The 22361-nt window shown below is 45.4% G+C and overlaps 2 protein-coding genes, 1 long non-coding RNA gene and 1 other non-coding gene across 4 annotated transcripts; all 4 read right to left on the bottom strand.

Annotated features, from left to right (window-relative positions):
• Positions 1–289: 289 nt before the first annotated feature.
• LOC123040822 (noroxomaritidine synthase-like) lies at positions 290–2084 on the bottom strand. The gene has a single exon (XM_044463571.1). It carries the CDS (start codon positions 2027–2029, stop codon positions 464–466), a length of 1566 nt encoding a protein of 521 aa, XP_044319506.1. The 5' UTR covers positions 2030–2084; the 3' UTR covers positions 290–463.
• A 275-nt stretch (positions 2085–2359) lies between these two features.
• TRNAG-GCC (transfer RNA glycine (anticodon GCC)) lies at positions 2360–2430 on the bottom strand. The gene has a single exon. It is a non-coding gene; the product is annotated as a tRNA-Gly (tRNA).
• A 4289-nt stretch (positions 2431–6719) lies between these two features.
• LOC123040814 (heat shock 70 kDa protein 14) lies at positions 6720–13814 on the bottom strand. The gene is made up of 10 exons (XM_044463564.1): positions 13570–13814; positions 11968–13202; positions 10603–10812; positions 10377–10472; positions 10052–10273; positions 9356–9550; positions 9136–9282; positions 8896–9045; positions 7375–7505; positions 6720–7292 (listed from the first exon to the last, which is right to left on the bottom strand). Exons 2-10 carry the CDS (start codon positions 13135–13137, stop codon positions 7088–7090), a joined length of 2526 nt encoding a protein of 841 aa, XP_044319499.1. The 5' UTR covers positions 13138–13202; positions 13570–13814; the 3' UTR covers positions 6720–7087.
• A 3792-nt stretch (positions 13815–17606) lies between these two features.
• Positions 17607–19776, bottom strand: LOC123040808 (uncharacterized). The gene is made up of 3 exons (XR_006418263.1): positions 19012–19776; positions 18736–18913; positions 17607–17733 (listed from the first exon to the last, which is right to left on the bottom strand). It is a non-coding gene; the product is annotated as an uncharacterized lncRNA (long non-coding RNA).
• Between the last annotated feature and the right edge of the window lie 2585 nt (positions 19777–22361).

Raw genomic sequence — 22361 nt, 5'->3', positions numbered from 1 at the left:
ATCATGCTGTCTATGTGAACTATGTATATAGTATTGCTGATTACTGAAATAGTGTTTTTATGTATTGATGTCTGATATATAAAAACCAAACTATATACATGTAATGCATACTGTATGATTGAATAAAATCTAGCCTCCATCATCAATTTTAGCTTCAAGAAGGTGCATGTCTTCAACAGTTAACAACTAGCCAGCAATTTCTACGTTAAGTTACGCACAATGCTAGCCAAACAGGTCTTCTGTATTGTTGATACTTCAAAATACTTTGATATATAAAAACTGCAGTATCTTGCACCAATAGGTTAATATATTGTAGTTTTCAATATTAGGTTTTTACAATACCATTTGAAATTATGATAAATCCAGATCGACAAACATAGATGACACTGTCATAAGTATTTGTATGACATGTGTATATGAATATCAGAATATGCAACGAAAAGCCTGAATTCATTCATCTTCATCAAGCCGCCTCCCTTCTCTTGACCTTAACCATGAGGCCGTTCTTGGTGTGGAGCACCACCGAATCGCTGGGCTCCACCACATGGCCGTCGACGAGCTCCACCCGGAAGTTATATATGATGGCTGCGGCGGCGATCTTGAGGTTGGTGAGCCCCAGGTCCTTGCCCAGGGAACTCCTGGGCCCGCAGTTGAAGGCTGCGAACTTGTAGCTCGGCTGGTGCCGGACCCGGCCGCTGCCGGACAGCCACCGCTCCGGCCGGTACTCCCGGCAGTCGTCGCCCCATATCCCCTCCACTCTGCCCATGGCGTAGATGCAGAAGAGGATCCTGGTGCCCTTGGTCACCCTCGTGCCGTCCGGCAGCACGTCGTCGGCGCGCGCCTCCTTCTCCTCGAACGGCGCGGGCGGGTGCAAGCGCAGTGCCTCCAGCACCGCCGCGTGGAGGTAGGTCGCCGACCGGAGCGTGTCGGAGTCGAACACGACCGCTTTGCCGCCGCAGCACGCGGCGTTGGCGCGCAGCGACTCGAGCTTGGCGAGGACCTTGTCCTCCACGTGCGGGTGCGTGCAGAGCATGTAGAAGAGCCAGGTGAGCGCGGACGCGACGAGGTCCTTGGCCGCGATCATGTAGCCGACGGCGGCGTCGCGGAGGAACCCGTCCCTCTGCCGGTCGGTCATGGCGGGGTCCCTGGGCCACGCCATGTACATGGACAGCAGGTCGCCGCCTTGTCCTTCTCCTCGGGGGAGCGGTTCTGCCTTGCGTTTCGCGATCTCGAGGTAGACGAACTCGTCGAGCACCGCCTTGGCCTCGGCGAACCTCCTCTCGATGCCGACGTTGAGCCACCTCAGCAGCTTCCACCAGCGAGCCGGCACGACGTGCCGGAACATGACGGCCTCCCCGGCGATCCTGGTCGCCTGGCCGAAGGGCGGGTACGGGGCGTCGGCCGCGGAGACGGACAGCGAGTCGAGGTCGGCGGCGAACACCACGGCGTAGGAGACGTCCAGCGAGAAGCGCATGAACACGTCCTCGAGCTCGACGGCGCGTCCGGCTTCGGCGGCGTGGTCCAGGAACGGCACCAGGAGCCGCGCCGTCTGCCGCGCGACGGTGGATATGAGAAAGGAGCGGAACACGGGGGCGGCGAAGACGGTGGCGACGACCTGCCGCTGCCGCGCCCAGGACACGGCGTCCGCATTTAGCAGCCCGTTGCCGGCGACGTCGAACATCTCGGCGAAGTCGTGGCCCTTGTCGTAGCAGTCGAAGTTGGCCGCGAGGCAGTGGTGCACGGCGGCCGGGTCGCACGTGACGAGGAAGTCGCCGCCGACGAGCCACGGCCCGCGGAACACGAACATGCATCCCGAGTCCCTGAGCGCGGCGGTGGCGGCGTCCAGGAGGTGGCCGAGGTTGCTGAGCACGAACGGGAGCATGCCGACGACCGGCCATCGCAGCGGCACGCTGCTGCCGCGGCACCGCAGAGCGAGGCGGAGGGCGGCCAGGGAGAGGAAGCAGAGCGCGGCCAGGAGGATCTCCGGGTAGGAGAGGAGGAAGGTCCGGAAGGCGCCCATGGTGGCCATTTGCGCTCGCTGCCGAATGGAGTGTGCCTTGCACGCCGACTGTTAATGTACTGATACTGATGATCAGTAGTAACTGGCACTTGTTAGTTCCCTGTGGGAGTGGTGAGATTCACAACGATTGTGTGGGCCGGGGATTTCGGCTGATGTGAGATGGAGAGTGCTAGTGCGGACGGTAAATGGTTCATGCCGAGTTCGTGATAGAAATCGTCTGACTGCGGCTTGGGTCGGCACACCGCCGCCGCACGGATCGACTTGTTGAGGCTGATCCGACGGGCGACTGTTTTTTCTCTGCGCTCCAACGTGGACGTGGTCGATACCAAAAAAAAAAAATGCACCAGCCGGGAATCGAACCCGGGTCTGTACCGTGGCAGGGTACTATTCTACCACTAGACCACTGGTGCTTCATGTTAATTTCCAAACAATTAGCTATAAGACTGATCTGAGAATATCCGCGGGGACGGTAGGCAGCTCCTGCTACGCGTAGCATTCTTTTGAACAAAGGAATTCTGGACCGATATACTTTTTTTTTGTAAAGCGTGTGCATTCATTCTTAAGCAAAATTACAAACCCACATTTTTTTTCTTTTTTTTTGTAAACCGTGTGCATTCATTCTTAAGCAAAAATTACAAACCCACACGTAGCCACGATCTAGGACATCCTGTTGAAATATAGGTATGCTTTAGGCCCATCCAACAATTTTAAAAAATCTATAAGGACCCATATCATGACAAGGTATATGCTGGGAAGTTTAGTATCACCCCAATAGTGAAGGAAGAGTTGGACCCCTTCATAATGAATCCTTTTTCAAAATGTTATTGGAGTTCATCGCAAAAAAATAAATGTTATTGGAGTTCATCACAAAAAAAAATGTTATTGAAGTTTGAGAAGAGAAGTGGTTTCCACGCGGTCCTCCTCCACCACCTACCTCGCCCCGCACGCCATGAATGAGTCAAGCTGAGTCCAGACAACTTTTAACAGAAGAGTCACGAATCTGAGACATCAGATCGTGGGTTGTTGCTGACTCGAACATAGATCCAGCCCACGTCTCTCCACCCGGCCGCGCCTATATATTGGAGGCACCAGCAACCCTAGCCGCCACAAAGAACATATCACATCTACTCTGCCTCCACGCACACTGCCCAAACCATTCCGCTCACTACTACTGCCACCAGCGATCCCACCCCGTTCACCTTGTGCACAACTGTACGGGAGAGCAAGCCTTCGGAACCCGCCCCTTGAGATCATATACAGGAGAGGGGTGATTAGGTTTTTAGGGAGCGTCTCATATGTGACCACTAGCCGATGTTCGTCTACGTCCTCGTCGCTTTCGTCATCGACATGGCCATGGACGCCGAAAAGCTCACTTCCAAGAAGAAGGTCGTCGAGGAGACCGCCGCCACCGCGGCTTCGTCCTGGTCGACTGAAGGGTATAACCCGTTTATCTCGCTCATATTTATTTCCATGTTAGTTGTACTAACATTATACATAGACATGTTTGCTATTTGTGTACTACATGCTTATGTGATTAACACTGACATGCTCATGATTTATTTATGGATTAATTCAATCAAACATTGCTAATATACTCAACACATCCAGAACACAACTGATACAACACTTTGCAAAAAGGACCCAACAAGAAAAGCAAAGGAGCCCTTGGGGATCAAAAAGCAAAACCACCAAAAGTCACCGCCATGGTATGGAGCATCTTACATTTGGGGTCAACACAAAGCAGGAAATTACATACTAGCTCCTGAAATATGCAACGAGGATGCAAAATTGGGTACAAAGCCACTCCTATATGAGACTATCACAAAGGGGACGAGACCATTTAGTCCGTTAAGACGACCACAACTGCTCGCCATGAACTCCGCACTGAAGTTGCACTGCCTCCCATTTGGCATTATGGACGGGAGGAATAAAAGAGGCAACCCTTTGGCCATAGGGTTTTGTGACTTGTCAAAGTGGACCCAGAGCCTTTTGTGGACGTCGTAGCCTCTTGAAAACCATCACGTAAATAATATGCTCAAACACCATTTGCATCTTCACTGTCGCTCCTATGCTCCGATGAGCCGTACATCCTCTTGCAAGCCAGTGAGCGACAATAACCTCGCTAGAAGCTCAGATCCGATGAGGCACATCGCGAGAGAGGCGGGAAAAGTAGGGATCCTCCTATGTTTCCTTGTCTTCCACCTCGGCAACTCGAAGGGAACGGGAGTATCACCGCATCATCTCACCTCAACGCCACAATAAAATTATTTAGGGGGCCTTCGCCAAATATTTTAAGGCCACGATAAACCGAGCATTATTATCTATAGCAGAAGCGTAGCTACCTCTCCCACACCTTCTGATTAGTGGCACCAGCGGAGGCAGAAGGAAGAAGGGTCGAGGAGCTTGTGCAGATTCAGGAAGAAGGGCGGAGAGAGAAGATGAGGGGCGCTAAAAGTGCATTTGTCCCTAAATGGTGTTTTGGTGTGATGGCAATGTGGTTAGCGGGACTAATAACAACTACTAAGTTTGCCTCGGGTTATTTGTCCCTCAAGATTATTTTAAGGAGATGGTTGACCCCCACTTTAAAGGGAGAATGTGTGGTTCTCCGATGACTCGAAGTTTTTGTTTTAGTGTATTTGAGTTATAGGATCATCGAACTACTAAGAGGGGTTGGGATGCTCGGCTGAAAAGTGTGGGAACATGCAAAACATATACATCAGCCCTCCCATGTTCATCCAACTCAAAAATTCACAGTTACGACCAACATGATGGACACAGGCGCCTCCGGATGCTCAACATCAACCCTCCCAAGTTCATCCAACTCAACATCATCATTCACAATTACCACCGACGCGATAGACTCAGCCGCCTCTAGATGCTCACATGACAAGGGTGGATCATGTCCCTCACACGAGGTCGCCGGCGAGTTGACCTCCATGTGCTCCATGGATAGAGGCGAAGCAGGTCTCGCACATAGTTGTTGAAGCTCGGGCATGATCTGCGGCACAGGGGCAACGGCCATGGCGATGGCCTCTTCCTCGACAGCAGACGACACCGAGGATAAGGCTGACAGTGATGAAGAACTGACCCCAGCACAGTGGCGGAGACAGGGGACCAGCAGGGGCCCTGGCCCCCCTAACATTGTTGTATTAAGCCTAATATGCATACAATGGTTGCAAAAATGGTGTATTCTTATGAGCTGGCCCTCCCTAGCAAGGATTTACTACACTTGGCCCCCCTCATACTATATTCCAGGCTCCGCCACTGCCCCAGCATGAGGGGAGAAACAGCTGAAGAGCTCCGCATCATGTTCATCAATGTGGCCACCACCCGCGGGAGCCGACGTGGGAAGGGGCCTTCCCAGAGCAGCCTCTACCCGCTCTAGGAAGCTCCAACTCACACCAGCGACTCTTGCATTGCAACAACAACCTCCCGCGGAGGTAGGACCGCCTCCTTCAGCTGAGAAGAAGTAAAGCCTTGAAGATCATAGCGCAGCAAATCCTCGTGCGCCGCAAAAGAAGACTCGAGCACCACATCCGCCTGGGCTATTGGGGGGTTGCCGATCTCAACCGCTATTGGAAACACAACTACTGAAGCCCAAGAACGAGCCATCGACTGAGGACATACAACAGGACCCACTGATCGAGGAGGACATGCAGCATGAGCCAGTGATCAAAGGGGGCATGTAGCACGCGACAATGTTGGCTGGCATACATTCCTCCCATGATGATTTGATCGGAAGCATCGAATGCACCAGACCGGATCCCTACACTTAATCCCCCAATGGCTTTTATCGAAGCAGTGGAAACACCTATTCCTGAGCCACATCAACGGAGGGCGCGCGTTGATGATGCTTGAAAGCAAGTGATGGAAGAGCCTGGCGCACGCGGCGGGATTGGACAATCTCCTAGCCTGCCGGCTCACCCGTCACAAGCCCCGGCACGACCAACATCGAAGACAACAATAGCGTCTGCGAGATCCGTGTGAACAGGGCCCGACACTAGGGGCGGCAGCAGCAAGCCAATGAAGATGCGAGCAGAGGAAACGACAGCGGCCGATGCATGGGCAGCGAGCGTCAGTGCCGGAGCGAAGGCCGTCTTTGTGGGGAGGACGCGAGATCTTAACACCCGCATTCTCCTCCGGGACCTGGAAGCTAGGGGCGGCGGCATCGGCGAGGGAAGACGCACGGTGCCGAGATGGCGGTTGATGGGGATGGAGATGAAGCTAGCGCCGCCGAAAGAGCCCATCCCTCCGCGCAAGGTGGGAGGCGGTGGAGCTCGACCAAGGGCGCTGTGGGGGTTGGAGCAGGGACGCCCAAGGAGTGAGAGCTTGTCGGCACTGCCGCAAGTACTCACCGTCGCCGCAGACTGCAGGAGGTGGCGGACTGATTTTAACTCGTGTAGAGAGCAGCAAAAGGGCTCCAAATTTCGATCGTCCCCTTGCATGACTGGATCAATTCAAACGAGTGTGCTTCAATGATCACCTTAATGCATCTAAGTTCTTCCATCAATTCAATCCCTTTCAACATAGCCAGTGCCATGTGCCCAATTGTTGGACACGAACTTCTGCAACATCTGTTGGAGATGCTCAAAATCGTGATGGGAAGGCTCCAAAGCTAGATTGTCAGCAGAAGCACACAAGAAGCTCGGACATTCTGCAGTCCTCCATCGTCACAACAAGGCAATTCAGCTTGCAGGAATTGAAGAAAGCTCTTAATAATAATATTGTTTCCGTAGTGACCAAAAATTTCTGAATCGCTATGGGCCACCGTAGATAAAAATTACAACGTTATGGACCATCGTCATTAAAAAAATACACTGGAGACCATGGGTCACCAAAACCTCGACGAATGCCCTTACCCTGCATGCATCTGCCAAACGTCGTCAAAGAAAAGACCGCTTTTGAAGGGACAAAGACGTCTAGAAACACTGCAGAACTCTCCATGTTCTACTCATATCCTCACAACGTATGAAAACAACCATTCCTGCTAGTCTATTGCCCTAGCAGGCAAAAAGCACAAGAGAACCCAACCGATCATGGACGTAAAATCTCCCTGGTCGACAGTTCTTAAACCTGGGAAGGATCATCCTTATCAGTGTCCATTTGCTCAGCCGCATGCTCATCCTGAGCACCGTCGCTAGCTGGCTCAGCGGACTCGGCTCCATTTGATTGTTGTTCCGGTGTATGAGCCTCGGGTGATGGGGTTTCTGCTGGTGGCGGGGTCTGGGGCTTTGGCGCTGGCCTTGGTTTGGTCATGATGGGTTTGCAGAACCTATAAGACAAAGTAGCGGGACAATTGTCAGATACATACAGGCTCTTTCAAAGGGGATTTCCTGTGAAGAACACCAGCTTACCTGTCAAGCGCTTCAGCCTTCTTCTTTATGTCAGAAACAAGTAGGACGGGATTAGCATGCTTCGGTAGAGCATCTTGCTGCTGCTTTTTCTCCATTAGCCAGGTCTCTGCGGCCGAGCACTCATTAACGACCTGTATGAAACAATACGGATTAGCAACTCGTCTCATCTTTCTATAGTCTTTGTATATAGAAAGTTGCTGCTATTCCAACATTTTGATTCGTCACTTAGATGTAGCATAGCCATCAGATTTGTGTAAGCCAATTACAATGTGGACATGTACTCGTGTGCCCAAGGATAAATGTTCAATCCAACTAGATCCTTACTGAGTGCATCTAACTCAATATTCGAACATGTGAGTGGAGCAATGCCACAGAACTACGAGCTGGGGGTGTTTCTTACTCCAGTAGGCCTTTTTTCAACAACAAAAACCAGTACCCAAAAAGTAGGTAGTTTTTCCAAGGTAGAGAACCCAATGTCATCTCTAAATATTTTGTTCTTCACCCCAATGTCATGTATTACTACATTTGATCGACAAACTATGCATTTTATAAATAAAACAATATAGTTTGCATCAGTTTGTATTAAAACAAATTTCAACACCAACAGGAGTTATCTAACACTCATATTTGCAACCACACCGAAACCATATATTTGACAATATATATCATTAAGAAAATAGGCACGCCCAACATAACTATTTTTCTACTCCAAGCAAACATAACTCAGTATACACTGACGTGCCATGCATACAGTGCATAATAGAGGCAGACTTTTCATGGTCTTCAGTGCACAACTTTGACTACATTTTTCACTCATGTCTATAAATCTATACCAATATAAAAAGATCCAAATGGGCAGATCCAAACCATCTTGACCGTCAAATCATGTTATCTAGCGGTTCAAATCGTTCCAATATTGAGCACCAAACACGTTTAACGCTCTAATTACCCACCACTGCCATTGGTTATAAACACCGTTTTGACTCAACGCTATCCCTTGAAATCCGTCATGTAATTAATATCCTACCATTCCCGCGAAAAAGTAATTGATATCTTACCAAATACTAACGTGCAACAGATATATCTTACCTAATATAACGTGCAACTAATATCCTACCTAATATAAACGTGCATTGCACGTACATTATTACTAGTAGTTAGTACAAATATATAATATGGCATAAAAGTATTTTGCAAGGCACTGCAACGATATCATTCATGTATGCCTAGTCCATACACTTCGTTATATATTGCCGGTCAAAGTTATGCAACTAGTACCCAAAAGTCGAGTGTGCTATATTTTGTAACGGACTACTTTCTTCGCCTTTTAACACCTATTGACAGAGATGCTTTTTTATCAGTTAAGAGCTGCACTTCAGATTGCACGTGGAGATTTGTCTAGTCCAAACAATAAAAATAACTGACCACTAAAATGGGAGGACTTCACATCTTTAGCAGATAAAGCAAAGAGTGGTGAGCATTTCTACATCAACCAGTCATCGACTTCATGTTAGCGCATACCTTTTGTTTCTCTGATATGTCTATGTGATCAAACTTTTGGTCAGCAGACAATGCAGCCTCTCTAAAACTGCGGATGCAGTACACCAATTGCTCAAGAGCTGGACCTCTTTCTGTCCACTCTTTGTAGCGCATTTCGATAGGACCACCAAGCTGCAGAGGAACAGAGTTAAAGAATCATCTAGAACCTAAATGAGAACAAAACCAAATTGTAAACCATATAATGTACCGGAGAAAGCATACCCTTTTCAGTTCTTCTAGTTTTGCAACATAGACTCCCTTGGTCTCATCCTCACCATCTTCATACAGCCAATCCTCAACCTCCTGAAGTTTAGCCATCAACCCTTCTATATCCTCCAACATGACAAAATCATTGTACTTCTCATGAATCTGAATACAAGAGAAGCTGACATCAGGTACTGCTCAGTCATAAACAATCATCAGAGCATGCAATTCAACTTACCTTGTTACGCATGTCATAAACATAAGCCTCGACTGAATTTTTCTTGTCCTTGGTTTCTTCCATCACTCTGTCCTGAAGAGCCATTTCATATTCTTTCTCAACAGCTTTCTCTAGCTCAACAGTGCCCATCGCCCCATACACCATTTCGGCAACTGGAACATTTGTTTTCTTAACTTTCTTTTTTGATGGCTCAACCTAAAAGGTACAAAGATTATTTCATATACATAATTGTCTTGCCCAAGAAAAATAAGTCGAGTGCTTTGCCAAAATATTAACATGAATAAGCGAAACTAAATTTTGTAGTCCATAACTACAAAAACATAATAGAGAACCGCATTACCAAAAATAAACAATCATAAGGATGATTACAGGCTTTTTCATGGGGAAAATCAAGTGCTTTACCAAAAAAATGATGGAGAAACTTCTTTTGATACTCATAGTAAAATACTTACTAAGCACCATAAGGATGATCACTACCAAGCTCATTACAGAAATATTGTGTAATTGTCTAACAAAGTACTAACTAAGCAAAATAAACTGAGATAGGCACATTCAAATCTGGGTAAACACAGATTTGAAGTTCAAATCTGGGTAAACACAGATTTGAAGCTGCAGAGAAAAATAGCTCTTCAAAACATGCAGCAAGCAAAAGACCAGGCATACTAATCCTATACAATACAGAGAATAAAACAGTACCTTTGTGTCAGTATCCATTGGAACAGTTTTTTCCTCAGAATCTTGTGCCCCGTTTTCAGCAGCACCCTCAGCAGGATCAGCAGCTCCTTTAGGTTCCTGCGTATGGTCACCAGCACTAGACGCAGGGTCCTGCGGTGCATCATCTGTCTCCATTCTAGTAGCATCCTTTGGCACCTCACTCGTAGATGAAACCGGAACTTCCACTTCCTCCTCTTCCAGCATCTGCATAGCGGCGAAGCAAAGCATACAGTATCAGAAATATATTATATGATATTTCAGAAGAAAAAAAAAGACTGAACACAGTATTGCAAATTACGCAAATTACCGTTGCTGATTCAAGAGACACTATCCCATGGATGTTGAGGCGAACTTTCACTTTCAGTTTAGCCTTCTCACCTTTGCTGGATTGGAAAGGGCCGATCTGCATGTAAATAGGTAGAGCAAAATTAAATCAGGCACCATTAGAAGTTGCTAGAACCAGAGCTTATATCAGGCCCAATTCATTGCAGCTGTATTGCATAAGATTGGGGTATTAAAATAGCAATACCCACCGTGTAAGTGCTAATTTTGTGTGTTATTTGCAAATCATCTGTGTCAACATTCAAAACATCTACTGCAAATGTACTGGACCTATAGAAGGTCAGAGCCTTGATGCTAGGCATTGGATTCCCCTTGGGGAATACAACAGTTTGTTGGGATTCATTGTTCTGAGCATCTGGCTTCCATGATAAAGCAACTGAAAAAGGAAACCCTTCATTAACCTGCACAAGATGTAAAGCCAATGTCAAAACAGGGGGGGGGGGGGGGGGGCAGTCACTCAGAAATGAATCTAACATCAACATAAATTGCAACTTATACAAGAAATTAAAATCAGAGATATAAATGCAGCATATATGACACTTGATAATCAAAATCAACTGAAAGCACCAGTGATGTAAAATCTCAGCAAATTTGAGTTGGTATTTTTCTTGAGAACATAATGAGCTCTTATGAAAAGCAGATCCATAAGATCAAACAGATTATGGGGATCCCGTAACTGATGCTACATTCCGACAAGGCAACCGTAGCAGGCATGAGTCAACTGTGGACTGGGTGGTCCCCTAGGAACTTTTGCTTTTCCCACCTATCCTACTACGTTGCAGCATGCAGTCAATTCTTTCAGTTTCCTTTGATTGTTGGAAACATACATGGTGCAAATCAAATTAAAAGAAAAAGACAAACAGAAACACACTAGGCAAGTGCAGCAGGTGAAGGGAAGTGCTGCATGCCTGCATGGCCTAGAAAAGGAAAGGGGAAACAGGGCCACATGCAATTGGAAAACAGAGTGCGTCACCGTTCTCACAGATTATGAGCTCAGCAAAAATTAGTTCAAATTGCATAGCAAGAGGGCACACAAAGTTGTTGTGCAATTGTAAGAGCTTAAAGCAGTAGTTGGCTTAAAGTTACAATTTGAATGAACACTAGGCCTCTCCACCAACATAATTATCAAGTACACCGGCAGCCCCAATGTTAGTGTTTACTTTTTCTAAAAAAAATGATGGAAGTTATCAGGAAAGGCCTAGTTGGAATAAACACATATTTTCTAAAAAAAATGGTGGAGAGGCCTAGTTGCATGTTTATTCCAACACGCAACTAGATCTCACACACATTCCATCATTATCAGGAAAGTTAGTGTTTAGTTTTTCTAAAAAAATCATCTTTCCTACATTATTAACGCCTACTTAAAGTCGGTAACAATTATAGGCATCAACAGGTCAAACTACCTTATAGTATTACAGAAAGCTCATGTCCAACAGCTGTTCTATACTTATGATGACATCTATTTAGCAAAATTTCAACACATTTAAGATGAACCATTGTGGAGAAAACTGAGACCATGGAAGGAAAACAGCAAACATATGCAAGCAAGTGAATACCTGAAACTCCCGCACTTTGAACGTCGGGCTAAGAATAGCACATTGGAGAGCACATCCCCGGGCAACACATTCACTTGCATTCATAGTTCTCCTTGGTTCTTTTCCAAAGAATTCAGTAATTATCTTCATTACTGCAGGAACGCGAGAGCCTGATCCAACAACCTCAACAAAGTGCAGACTTTCTGTCGTCAAGCCAGCTTCTGACAATGCCTTTTCCAGCGGCCCCTTCACACGTTCTAGCACTGGTGCGCTGATCTGTTCAAACTCATCCCTCTTAATGAATCCTCGTACATCCTTCTCGTCCATCAAGCACTCAATGTTCATTGGTGCCTCTGGATTGGCGCTCAGCATCTTCTTGAGCTTCTCACATGCCACACGCAACCTAATGCAGGCACGGGCATTCTGGTAGACATCGATCTTATACTCCTCTTTAAATTTTGCTGCAAAGTGCTTAAAAAGGGCTTCATCAAAGTCCCTTCCGCCAAGAGAACGGTCATATGCATGTGATAGCATCTTGAGCTGCCCCTTCTTGTACCCAACAATGCTGACCTGCATACTGGCATTCCCAACATCAACAAATGCCACATTCAGCTGATCATTCTCAGGTAGATCAGTCTTGTAGATCCCATATGCCAATGCTGTCGCAGTAGTCTCATGGAACAAACGCAATGGCCGGAGACCAGCAATTGTTGCAGCATCAATAACAGCCCTCCGCTGCAGGTCAGTAAAATAGACTGGGATACCAATGCAGCAGTCAATAACAGCCGAGTTGAGGTTACCCTCAGCGATGGCCTTCAAATTGGACAGCACCATGGCAAGCAGCTGTGTGGGGGTGAACGAGCGCTCCTCCCCCAGATACCGTACGTGAACAAGCGGGAACCCATCAGGGCCCTCCGAGACACCGAATGGGAAGGCCTTAATATCATTCTGCAGCTCAGGATCAGCAAACTTGCGTCCCAGTAAGCGCTTGATCTGGGAGATGGAGTTCTTGGGGTTCATGGTGGAGTTGGCGGCACCTGCAGTGCCGATGAAACGCTGCTTGTCGCCAAAGCAGACAATAGCTGGGGTCTCCCGCTTGGACTCTTCATTGAGGACCACGTCGATTCCGCGCTGCCGCGCCACCCCCACAATGCAGCTCTCATTGCCAAGATCAAACCCCACCACACTCATCTCCGACCTGTCCTTTTTATCTTCCCGATCACTACTGGTTCTGAGATCTAGATCGCGAACTACACCTGCACAGAACGAGATCCAGGAGTTAACGAACCCTGAAAAGCAGTGGAAATGCATAGATATCAACGTATATACCGCAGAACCTCCCGAATCCATAGCCCAGAGCCCAAAAAGTGGTCGAATTTAACCCAAATCCACCACAAACCCCCAGATCCAAAACCTTGGCAAACCAATCCCTGCGGCCCTAAAGCAGTAGCAAAACTCTACAGACCGCAGCGTAATCCTCAACAAAGTAACAAGGGAATTAAACGCCTAATCTAGAAACATGATCTAATGGTGAAAAGCCAAAGCGGATCCGAGCACGGGGAGATCGATATCGACGCATCCGCCATGGTCGAACCAAGCGGGAGGCATGGGGCTGGATCGTACCCGCGGCGTGGAGGCCGTTGCCGAGGCCAGAGAAGCTTCTGGAGCTTTGCTTCTGGTAGCCGCCGCAGCTGAGGGTGGTGTCTTGGCAGCAGCTCTTTTTCCTTGGCGAGGAGGAGACGGACGAGAGGAGGTCGGGTGGTGGTGTATATACGGCGCCTGGTGGTCGTATCGAATCCTCTAGAAGGTGGGCAAACCCTGGGTTCGCCAGGTCGGTCTGTGCACGCTCCTAGCCTCGTATCTGGGCTGTCGGTTTCATGGGCCGCCTGCAAGGGCCAGACCATGAGATAATTGGCATTTGTGGGCCTAATGCTCGAAACTGCGGCGAACGAGTCAGTTTCTTCCTTCACCTAAAAAAAAGAGTCAGTTTCTTCCATCTAAGAAAAAATGTACCCTCGAAGTTGTTTGAGCGCGCGTTTTGGAGGACACTAGAACTACTGTCATGAACCCGTAGTCCAGGGGTGGACTAATCACAACTCATCTTAGAGCACGAGGATCGAGATTGATGATTATGAAGATGGCTTCCCCCTCCGGCAGAGTTCTGGATCAGGGTGAAACATAAAGATCGCCTCAGAAATGTGATGACACTCCACTCGCCACCAATGCGGAAGGATGCCGCCAAGAAAAAAGGAACTCTCCTTCGCTCTGCTGAATGTATCGGTGGTTGCGGCAAAAAAGTACTCGGTAGTTGGGGTGGAGTTTTGGGGTATATATATGGATCATCAGGCATCGGAGCCACGCGTTGTAGCCCATGTAGAGCACATGAAATGATTTTTGCCTCTTACTGAGGTTTATGGGGTTGTGCTTGCAAGTTAGTCACGGTCCAAAGCAAAGTGGAAACCGAAGTTTAAAATATTGTGAGTGATTAGCGACCACAAATAAGGTATAGAAGGAAAATTAAAAAGTGAGAGAATAAATGAGAGCGGTGAAATCTGTAGCTCTAAGGCGTTCTCACTTCTCTGGGAGTCTAGATTCCTCACTAGTATGTGTCTAACAGATTTCTCACTAGTATTCTAACATAACATATGCGTAAGCATAGTTCTAAGTTCAGATAACTAAGCCACCTTGCATCTTTTTACTAGTGGTTGGGGCCCGTGATTGCGGGCCTCCTGAGAGCCCTTCTCTGCAGTGCAATCTTGTGTAAGAATTAGTATGTACTTCTATTGTACCATGTAGACAATGCACTTTGCGCTGGCTTTTTTGCTCATTGGTGTGCACGTGGAAATGAACCCGGGGACATAAGCATAGATACATAAATCTAGCTAAAATTCATTAGAGGTGATAGCAGATAAAATGTTGGGGAGTAACATGCAACAATAGATCTGGTTAGATAATGCATTTACATATATGGTAGCTGGTTGAAAAGTCAAGCAAGGCAGTTGAATTATATAATACATTTATATCAATATAAAAGGACCCAAAGAGGCAGATCCAAACCATCTCAACCGTCAAATCATGTAATCTAGCGGTTCAAATCGCTCCAATGTTGAGCACCAAACATATTTAACGCTCTAATTACCCACCACTGCCATTGGTTATAAACATGTTTAGACTCAACGCTATCCCATGAAATCTGCCATGTAATTAATATCTTACCATTCCCACGAAGAAAGCAATTAATATCTTACCAAATATCAATGTGCCACAAATATACCTTACCTAATATAACATGCCACTAATATCCTACCTAATACATGCATTGCATGTACATAATTACTAGTGATAAAAAAGCATCATAATGAAGAAACTTTCCTATGGAATTTCTGCTAGTGGGCTACACACTCTCCGAGACGATATATGCGACATAAGGATGATTTGTTTAGCTCTCGCTTCCAAACTTGATGGGAAGGTAATCCATGTCCGGGTGGATGATGGTTCACCTCGGCAAAACAGAGAATTACTGCGCAGATTGTAGATAGAAATTATAGGCTTGTGTGAGGCTAACTGAAAAGACTATCGCAGCAGAACAAAATGAGAAAAAGGATCGGTATAAAATACATGACTTATATAAAACTAGCAAAAGGGCTCGTGCGGTGCAACAGGTACACAATAAGTTTGACAGTTGTGTGTATTTAAAAATGTAACTGGTGTGGTGCACTACTGATAACTTTTTATTTTGACGGCCCTCAAAATTCTTCATAAAACCACTTCGACGTTGTTTGAACTTTACATCTAAAATGGTTTTAGCACAATATATATATAATCATGGCATCAGGCCATAGGTAGCACATGTTTCTTAAAGGCTTATGGAAAAGATTTAAGTTTTTACGTTGTGATTTTTCTAATCTGGTCAATATAAACAGACTGACAAGATGCTCGGTCTCCAGAGGAATTTCCGTACCGCTTCATGTTCCTCTTCAACTGTCTTGGTCCTTCATCAAGCAACATGTTGTTTGACACTACTTCCTGAAAGTTGAACAATATTAATTCTTTAGAAGTTCCTTGGGTTGTTTAGCTGCTTGAACAAATCAATATAATTGGGGCTACATTTACAGCACTTTCAGGCCAAAGAGTTAATTATCACGTAAGTTACTTAATGGCCATCCGAACATATTCCAGATTGTACGGGGGGTCACATCACATGACACTTTTGTGCAACATGGTGACATACAAAAACATCAACTGATTGGCTTATCTGTATAATTAGAAGAATAGAAGCTTTTCAAGAGATCTATAGAGTGATTAAGAATAAAGATAAAGCATTAAGCAGTTCCCTTAAGAATCACAATGTGATTCTACCTTTTGAAAATATTTGTACGCAACTTCTTATTTTTTTGACCACTCTTTACTTCTCCTGAGTTGTAATGATGTCAACTGCTTCAAGTGGTAATCCTGCCAAAAATGTTAGATCAATGTTGCAAAGAGAGCCTTGTGCCACACTCGCCTATGAGCAATGATTAGATAATGTAAGGTAAGTATCCCATAATTCCCCCCAAAAAGATATCAAAATAATTCAACAATCTACAATTGATTATGATATACTTGTAGAAGAACTTAGAGATGTTTCCATAAGAAGCAAGATCCCACCTTCTGCCATTGGATTTTGGATAATATAATGACATGTATTTATAGAGTCTTCACTGCTGGTACGAGCAAGAAGCACGGAGAATGGGCATGGCCGAGCCGCAAATAGGCTGCAGCCTTGCCAGGGGTGGCGTAGGAACATGCCGATAACCACGAGTAGCAGTAGCAACAATCATCTCAACTCACCTCACTTTGTAACAGAAAAATCACACCTACAATGGAAGCAACATAAGTACATCACCATCAGCCCAACACCAAACCAATGCACATTTAAATATGCGGACCAGCTATTTTGATGTGTTCACTGGAACAATGTACAGTCAGGTAGAAAGTAACGGTTGAGAATAATGCAGAATAATATTCTCTAACTTAATATACAAAGGAAAATGAAAAGATCATTATGACGAACATGGAAAAGGTTTTAGATAGGTTCTATATTGGTGCTCAAGAAGCCACTATCTAGCTTAGAAATTCATTTTACTTTTGATAGCATCATCGATTTAATCTTGATTTTCCCAAGTGAATAACAATTCCTTATTGTCACCAACTACACAAAAGGAAATGTGAATAAAAGGTTGCAGTAATATTTGAGGGAGAATACCTCCAGGGAAGCTGGACCCCTACTCTCAAATGGCTTGATGTTGTCCTTATAATTGGCATACTTGACATAATGATCAGGCATAGGTGAAAAAGGTCTGCCAGCACAAATTTCAAAACTGTGCTAGTCCTTGTTCAACACATCAAAATAGCAGTGAGAATCAAGATAGCTAAGAACTACATCCTAAAAGCAAGCATTTTCATGAGAATGAGCAAAAGCGCGCACACACGCATATCATTAACGTTGTTGAACAACAAATCAAGCTACTGATTTCCATCATATGGCAACTCGAAAAACTCATAGGTGGCTATGTACTACATATATCCTAATCGACGTCCAACCAATGAAGTCACATCACATTAAACACCTAATAATCTTTATCCACTTGGACTAACATATCAAGATCAAAATCTGCTCACCATGGGTGGCTGGAGTCACGTATCTAAGCAGTGGTTGCCAATGTGTGGCCACCAGCCGACTACCGCTGCAACTTCCGTTCCTTGTCTCCCTGTTCACATGTACCAAGCAGAAGCATACATATCTACCTATCATGAATGGATTGTAATCAGCAAGCAGCAGTCTTCTGTATGTAGATGTGTAACAGTAAGCGAGTAGCAGCATGAAAAATCAGTAGTAACAGGCTGTTGTTCTCTTCTCTGATCTCTCTCTATATGGAATAGTAGTACAACACAAAAGAGCAACACATATAGCAAAAGTAGAGCAGCCTCGACAAGGCAACATACCTCTATAGAGGAAGACCATTTTTTTTCTTAACTCGGATATAAAACCGCAATGAAGTGTATAACTATCTCTTTTTATGAATACAAATATTGTACACTAAATAGCAGATTAAATTACTGTGATCATTATCTACATTATATTGTAGAGCGAGCATATATTTATATACACAAGAGACATATATTTGCAAGTGTTTCTTACTGTCAACACCTAGCTGAGCTAAAATAAGTAGACCTAAAATGAAATTCGAGATGGGCGTATATCACAACAAAGAAGTATGAAAGGTTCCCATAAGAAAAAAGAACTACAAAAAAATCATTGTGTACCTTCGATGTGTATACACCCGTACTTCTATCAGTGACCCAGATTAAAGATTAGGCTTCACCTTGCTATATTAGTGTAGAATAAAAATAACTAAGGACAAATAGAAAGACTACCAACAAATGGTGTTTATTCTGCCCTTTCTTCGTGTATAGAACATCTAGGTGAATAAAAATGTGTTCAAACTATCTACTTTTTTCTTCTGTTAGCATATAGGAAAATTGAAAAGACATATATGAACAGAAGAACCAAACAAATCTGTATAAGATCACCAAAAATGGTTGTTTACTACCAAGTTGTAGCAAGATGATTTGAAATGTAAATCAAAGGGATCTGAATTCTGAAGCTGCTTATCGCCTAAAAGTGGAATACGAGTAGCACATTGTGTGCAGTAGCCAAAGGGGTATATCCCCCTCTCCCTCATGTCACCAGCTAATCATATTGGATAATTCAAGTCAATTAGAGAAAGGATCAAACTTTTTTCTTACATGTAGTGCTTCCTGCAATCTACCAGTACTGTGGCAACTCCGGTTGAATCTCTCCCGTCCACTGCCTCCTTTATCTCATGACATCCGTGCAAAGTAAATTCCATCTCTAATCTTGGCACTCTGGGACTAACTTAATTCATATCCACGTGATGGCCTCTTTCTGCTATATTGAAACAATCTACAAAATTGACCTCACGTAAGGGGATTCATGGACCATTCATGTAATAGATTAGAAAAGGTAAATTTCATCCAAATTTCTGCTGGTGGGCTACACACTCTTTGAGACGATGTACGTGAGACAAGGATGATTTATCTAGCTCCCGCTTCCAAACTTGATGGGCAGGTAATCCATGTCTGGGTGGATGGTGGTTCACCTCGGCAAAACGGAGAATTACTGCGCATATTGTAGATAGAAATCATAGGCTTATGTGAGGCTAACTGAAAAGATTATTGCAGCAGAACAAAATGAGAAAAAGGACCGGTATAAAATACATGGCTTATATAAAATAGAATAGATGGTGCAAACCAAGCAAAATCATCAATTACTAAGAACCTAATGTGCATGAATAACATCCATGATGTAAGAATAGACAGTGCAATATCCATAAATAACAGAATGTGACATATGGCATGATGGAAGCAAGATCAAGTCGATATTGTAGGTATTAATCTCGTGAGATCATACCTCATTTTGTGCAGAGGTTATTGTGGCGGCAACTTGGAAAACAAAAGAAATGCAATTCGACATGTTGGTCCTAAAGTATAGTAGTGTAGAGGTACAAAGAGATGCAATCCAAGAATGCAAAGAAATAACCCGCGGCCATAGCTTTATAAGTTTTTTTAACAGCAAGAAGATGTGATCGAGGTTAATGCCCAGCAAATCTAGTTTAAAGGAGCGGCAGCGGCGCTGGTCGGGATTGAACGTGGTGAGAGAAAAGTCAGCGTATAAGCTAGCCATCCTCCGGTAGCCAGTGCTAAAGGTGCGGCGGCGGCAACCCTAGGTTGGGAAGGAGAAACGGGAGAGGGAGAGAAGAAGGACGATGCGTGTGAGGAGAAGACACACCAGAACATTTCTTTCTCTCCCAACATTGCATAGAAATAAAAACACATGGACACGCTCATTGCTCGCCCCTTCTTTCCCCGCGATTGCGGGCCTCCTGAGCGTTCCTCTGAAGTGTTAAGTTGTCTATGCATATCCGGTGTTCCTATGTTATCTACGCACATTGATCACACTTTATTTTAAAAAGGGTAATCACAACTTTATATTCCATAAGAATCAGCGCCCAAAAGCCAAAACACTAAACAATATTGTTGGATTGTGATCTGGCAGAAGCTGCGGCAACTATAAAAAACATACTTAAGGTATCAAATAGGAAATGCAACAAATATGTTCAATCCATCCTCCAAGAAGATTCCCAATGTATCCAATTTATCATGTTCCTACTGTTCAGGTACTTATTTCTTTTCCAATGTTATTAGAAAAATCAAGACAAATAGAAGCAAATGGTTAATATATGTACTTAACATATCAGATTAAATTCAGCTTGGCTTGGCTTCCATAGGCTTGTTTTTTCCACATAAAAATGGAAAAGTATATGGAACTGGTATTTAGTGTCACTTAACCTGAAGTATCACATACAAGATTGCATAAAATGACATAGTTATAGTACTATTTTACAAGAGGTGTGTGAGTCCAATTTGATTACCCAAGGGCCAAGGAGAAGGCGACTGCTACTTCTCGAGCTTGCGTTGGTTCTTCCCTTGAAGAGGAAAGGGTGATACAGCAAAGTAGAGTAAGTATTCCCCTCAGTTTTGAGAACCAAGGTATCAATCCAGTAGGAGACAATGATCAAGTCACCGAATACCAGCACAAACAAACACCAACTTTCACCCAACGCGATAAAGGGATTGTCAACCCCTTCACGGTTATTTGCAAAGTGATATCTGATAGAGATGGATAAACGGTAGAGTAATTTTTTTGGTATTTGTTTATGGAACGGAAAGTAAAGGAAGTAAATAGGAAACTAAAACAGTAGATCGGAAACTTATATGATGGAAAATAGAAGATTATATGATGGAAAATAGACCCGGGGGCCATTGTCGTGGGAATGAGTCTGACAGTAAGAGCAGGGGTATGTAGGAGGAGGTAGTGTCCTAGCTACGGCGAGGTTGTATACACAAGTTTATGAGTTCAGGCCCCTCTCGGAGGAGGTAATAGCCCTATGTCTCGGTGCCGCGGAGGCTTGTCGACTGGATATATGTGAAAGTTACAAGGGGTGTGAATCCTTGTGCCAGAGGAGGGGTGGCTTATATAGTGCGCCAGGCCCCTCGCAGCCCTCCGTTACACAGGGTTCAATGCGAGTTAAGACTGGAACGTTACTGGTAACGCCTGCTATTAATGATCTTTATGGCGACGGAGTGAATGCCTGGCCATTGCCATCTTGGGGTGACTTTAGGCCTTTTGTACTCCAAGTGATTCTCTTGTATGGTCGAGTGAGTTTATCACTGTCGAGTGGAATTGGGATATCTGAGTGGAATCTTCCGTCGAGTGGATCGTACCTCAAGATGATTTCAGTTGGTATCTTGTGCTGAACCTCGTAAGCCTTGGACTCTAAGGTAGTGTCCTCGGGTAGGGTGTCTAGGTCAGGCCTAAGACCCTACCCTAGGTACATGCCATTGTCATTAGCCCCTGAATGGATTGAGGACCGAGTGAAGAAGGGTTGAAGTTGGTTCTGACCAGATTCAATGCTCTGGAGACATTTCCTTAGGGGTCTGAGAACGCGTTGGTACTTTAACTCTTCATCAGTCGCCTTGATCGATTCTCACCCATGAAATTTCTGAGTGAACTATGTTGTATATCTTTGAGTATATTGGAATGCATGTCTCTGATGCAATTGACTGCTTTGCGGTTTCCGGATCTTGTGGGATTTGAAATTTGGAGAAGCGCGTGGGACGGGGTGCGGCGCGGTAAGCGGGGCAGACAGATAGGGACTCCTCGATCCTTGCGCCCCTTGTTCGCCACGTACCGGGCCAGCGTCTATTACGGGATGCACCAGGATTGCACGGGTCCACCAGCCAGTCACTCGGAAGTGAAGCCATAAAAGGCGTGGCTGTCGAGACGTAGAACTGTGCACTCCATTCGCGTCTCTTTCCCTCTGATTTTCCGCCTCGTCTTCTCTAGCGCTTCCCCCTTTCATCCACCTCTCTCGAGCTCCGCCGCCATGGTGAAGGACAAGACCGCGGCCCTGGAGCATGCAAAGAAGGCCATGGCAAAGGGCAAGAAAATGGCAAAGAGATTGACGTCACGGTCCACTCATCCGCCTGGTTGGATCCAGGGAGATTGGATCCCCTCCACCGTCACGGAGGAGGATCTGCTGAATCTCGCCACCGATGGCTTGATTATGGAGGGATTTTGGAGATTGCCAGAGGGGGAGCACGAGCCTGAGAAACGGGAGGGTGAGTGTGTTCTCCTCACGACGCATGTCGACCGAGGTTTCTCCCTGCCTCCTCATCCGTTTTTTTCGAGCTTTCTTGAACTTCTTCGGAGCTCAGATTCATCATCCCCCCCAACACCATCACGTATCTTACTGCCTTTGTTTCCATGTGTGAAAAGTTTCTGGGGTGTC

This window comes from Triticum aestivum, chromosome 1A, assembly GCF_018294505.1.
Source record: "Triticum aestivum cultivar Chinese Spring chromosome 1A, IWGSC CS RefSeq v2.1, whole genome shotgun sequence".
NCBI lineage: Eukaryota > Viridiplantae > Streptophyta > Magnoliopsida > Poales > Poaceae > Triticum > Triticum aestivum.
The sequence above is the reverse complement of the archived record's forward strand: the minus strand, read 5'-3'. Positions and strand labels throughout refer to the sequence as shown.